The sequence below is a fragment of the Geotrypetes seraphini genome, chromosome 16 (assembly GCF_902459505.1).
Source record: "Geotrypetes seraphini chromosome 16, aGeoSer1.1, whole genome shotgun sequence".
NCBI lineage: Eukaryota > Metazoa > Chordata > Amphibia > Gymnophiona > Dermophiidae > Geotrypetes > Geotrypetes seraphini.
Window position 1 is genome coordinate 9,396,679 of NC_047099.1, and position 4,365 is coordinate 9,401,043.

General features: G+C 43.8%; 1 protein-coding gene across 1 annotated transcript; it reads right to left on the reverse strand.

Annotated features, from left to right (window-relative positions):
- Positions 1 to 730: 730 nt before the first annotated feature.
- Positions 731 to 1,663, reverse strand: LOC117350263 (olfactory receptor 1509-like). Its single transcript, XM_033924459.1, has one exon. The coding sequence runs from the start codon at positions 1,661 to 1,663 to the stop codon at positions 731 to 733; it is 933 nt and encodes a 310-aa protein (XP_033780350.1).
- Positions 1,664 to 4,365: the final 2,702 nt, after the last annotated feature.

Sequence of the window (4,365 nt, forward strand, 5' to 3'; positions counted from 1 at the left end):
ACTGGACAGACAAATCACTACTCTGTTATCTTCGACTTCAGACTACAAAGCCTTCAGGAGAGACATTAAAACCATACTCTTCAAAAAACACATAAAACCTAACCAAATATCCAACACTCTATTTACCCTTAGATCTCTCTAATACTCTTTTATCTATCAAGCGTTATCTAAAACCCATAATTTCACCCTATTCTTATCTCCTAAAGACCTCCACTTCCCTTTGGTAACTCTTTACCCAATGGTTATTACCTTAAAATATTCTATGTCATCGCTTATTCTATTCCTTTTAATTTGAATGTAATTCTTGTTTTTAGTTTGAATGTAATCCGCCTTGAACCACAAGGTAATGGCGGAATAGAAATCACTAATGTAATGTAATGTAATGTAATGTAATGTTTCTATGTTTCTATAACCATAAAGCCTATGACTTCTCACAATGCAGGTATAAATAGCCTTAGCCTATAGGAAGAGGAGATGCAAATATTAAGAGCCTTAGCCAATAAGGAGAGGTGGAGATAGTGGATGCTGCGGATGGGCAGACTGGATGGGCCATTTGGCCTTTACCTCCATCATGTTTCTCTGTTTCTATTTAACCCTCAATTGCCCCAGATACAAAAAGATTGTGTGCCCACTATATATAACCTGCATGGGTTGTACCACTGGAAGACAGTATGTCAAGGGAGAAGCAGGAATTAAGATTTGGAAATATGAATGGTGACAGATTTCATGATCACTGGAAAAACACTTTTCCATTCCTCAGCTTTCTCATAGCTGACTTCACCTCCTCATTTCTCAAAGTGTAAATTATTGGGTTTAACATAGGAGCCACCACTGTATAGAATACAGAGACAATCCTATCTGCAGAAAAACTGGTGGAAGGTCTCATGTAGATGAAGACACAGGGGAAGAAGAAGAAGGTGACCACGGTGAGGTGGGAGGCGCAAGTGGAGAAGGCTTTGCGCCTTCCTTCAGCACTGCGGATCTTCAGGATAGTGGAGATAATGTACACATACGATAAGAGCACACTCAGAAAGCAGCCTAGGGAGACTATCCCACTGTTAGCCACAATCATGGCGTTGATCATGGTGATGTCTGTGCAAGCCAGCTTTATCAAGGGTGGGATGTCACAGAAGAAGCTGTTAATTTCATTCGGCCCACAGAAGGGTAGCCCAAGCGTCAACGCTGTCTGGATGTTTGAGTGCACAAAGCCGATAACCCAAGTGGCGACCACCATGAAAATACAGGCCTTCTTGCTCATGATGGTAGCGTAATGCAATGGCTTGCAGATGGCAGCGTAGCGGTCGTAGGCCATGGCGGTGAAGATGAAGCATTCCGCACAGGCTAAGAGATGGAAGAAGTAGAGCTGTGCGATGCAACCGTTAAATGATATGGTCTTCTTATCATACATGAAGTCTACAAGCATCTTAGGGACAGTGACGGAGGAATAGCAGAGATCAATGAAGGAGAGCTTGGCCAGAAAGAAGTACATGGGATAATGGAGTCGGGGATCGTGATAGATTGTGATCATGATGAAAATGTTCCCAACCAGGAGTGACAGGTAGACAAAAAAAATCAAAACAAAAATGACGACTTGGACGCTCTCTTCAAATTCAAAGCCTACGAAAACAAACTCAGTCACGGTGCTCTGATTTCCCAGATCCATTTATGGTTTACCTGGAAGGGTTAAAAACATGGAAAAGAATAATATTCAGAGTCATATTTACAAAGACTTCCCTCTTTGATTCAGTATATAGTGCTACAAAAAATCAGCAATGAGTGCTATTCTATAAAAATGTGCCAGAACAAATGCCCTTTATAGAACTGTGCCAGGATTTGAATAAACTTGGAAACTTGGGCCCTCCTTTACAAAGGCGCGCTAAGCGTTATAGCGTAGATTTAGGGTGCGCTGAATCAACACGTGCGCCCACCATCCAAATTCTCCAACGCTCATAGAATTCCTGTGGGCGTCACATCATTAGAATCCATCTACCGCCGCTTTGTAAAAGGAGCCCCTTTTTCCCTGCGATCTCACAGATTTTTCAGAATAATTTATCTTCAAGGAATGAATTAAAGCTGTCCCTGTTATTAGGAACTTTAGAAAGTGGGATGATGCAGAAACTGGTGATCTGGCTTTGGAAAGCTATAGATATTTTGGATGACTAGTTCTTCCCCGATTTCCCTATGAAATGTACGTCTGTCTTTCCCTATATTGTATGTCTCCCTCTTTTAAAAAACATTTATTGTTCATCGCTTTGTAATCTTTGAAAAAAGCGATTTTATCAAATACAAAATAAACTTGAAATTTGAAAACGATGAAAGATCACAGCAGCTGTATCTCCAATCACCATCGCAGGTTGCCAAACGCATGGTGGATAAATAGTCATCTCCTAGTTTAAGAACATAAGAACATAAGCAGTGCCTCCGCTGGGTCAGACCTGAGCTCCATCGTGCCCAGCAGTCCGCTCACACGGCGGCCCAACAGGTCCAGGACCTGTGCAGTGATCCTCTATCCATACCCTTCTATCCCCTTTTCCAGCAGGAAATTGTCCAATCCTTTCTTGAACCCCAGTACCGTTCTCTGCCCTATTATGCTCTCTGGAAGCGCATTGGCTAAGGCTCGTAACATTTGCATCTCCTCTTCCTATAGGCTAAGGCTCTTTGCACCTGCATTGTGATGTCATAGAGCTTTGTGGTTATAGAAACCTAGAAACATGATGGCAGATAAAGGCCAAATGGTCCATCCGCAGCATCCACTATCTCCTCCTCTCCCATAAGAACATAAGCAGTGCCTCCGCTGGGTCAGACCTGAGCTCCATCGTGCCCAGCAGTCCACTCACGCGGCGGCCCAACAGGTCCAGGACCTGTGCAGTGATCCTCTATCCATACCCCTGTCACATCGGAGGCATCGAACCCGTTTTCCGGTAAGTGCTGTCTGCTGTTAGATGAAATTTCACTAAGGGCTCCTTTTACTAAGGTGTGCTAGCGTTTTTAGCGTACGCAGGAAATTACTGGGTGCTACACCGCACGCTACGCTTCTAGAACTAACGCCAGCTCAATGCTGGCGTTAAGGTCTAGCGCACGTGGCAATTCAGCGTACGCTATTCCGCGCGTTAAAGCCCTAAGTAAGTGAAGGGGGAAAGGGATTAGGACTTGTATATTGCCTTTTTTTGTTTTACATCCAAACTCAAAGCGGTTTACGTACAGGCACTTCAAGCATTTTCCCCATCTGTCCTGGGGGGCTCACAGTCTATCTAATGTACCTGGGGAAGTGGAGGATTAAGTGACTTGCCCAGGGTCACAAGGAGCAGCACAGGGTTTGAACCCACCTTTTTAACTCGGTGCTTGCGGGGTTCGCTGGTCCTTTGCGGACCGGCGGGAGATTTTTGCAGACAGGCACCGGTCCATGGACCGGCGGTTGAAGAACACTGATCTAGAATATCAGGCAAGGCAAGAGATTGAAAGAGAACAGCATCAAAAGATAGTTGAGAGGAAATAGGAAGAGCATTTAGCACGCCAGCTGGCACTAAAAACTGCTTGCACATTTTGTATGGGGGGGGGTTAGTTAGTTAAAATATTTCTTAGCTGCCTAAAACCTAGGTGGCTTGCAATAAAAGCATCCAAAGTCATTAAAACATTATTATTTTTTTTTTTAATGTATTAAGATTTGGAGTCAATGCAAAATTAACGCAAGATTTTCCTTGGCATTAACTGCAAATCTAACGCAGCACTTTTTAGGGCATTTTCAATCATTTTTAGTCAGATCAAACTAGAAGTTAAGGCGGAAGTAATGCTAAAGCTGAGCCCAACTTTAGCGGTGAATCCTGGCACGGGGGCGAAGTTCCTTCCTGGCATGCTCTGCTCAGAAACGAACCCGTGTGCCCCCCTCCTCTACAAAGCCGCGCTAGTGTTTTTAGCAGCCGGCTCTAAAAACGCTAGCGCGGCTTTGTAGAGGAAGAGGTTAGAGAAATTATCATAAAAACATAAGAACAGCCTTACTGGGTCAGACCAATGGTCCATCAAGCCCAGTCGTCCGGTCTCACGGTGGACAATCCAGGTCACTAGTACCTGGCCAAAACCCAAGGAGTAACAACATTCTCAGAATTCCAAAGAGTATCAAAAGATTCTGGAACCCCATATAGTACCAAATTTCCACGCTACTGATCCAAGGCAGGCAGAGGCTTCCCCCATGTCTTAATGACAGACTATGGACTTTTCCTCCTGGAATTTGTCCAATCCTTTCTTAAAACCAGCTACGCTATCCGCTTTTCCCACAACCTCTGGCAATGCATTCTAGAGCTTAACTATTCTCTGAGTGAACCAATATTTCTTCCTATTAGTTTTAAAAGTATTTCCCTGCAGTTTTAT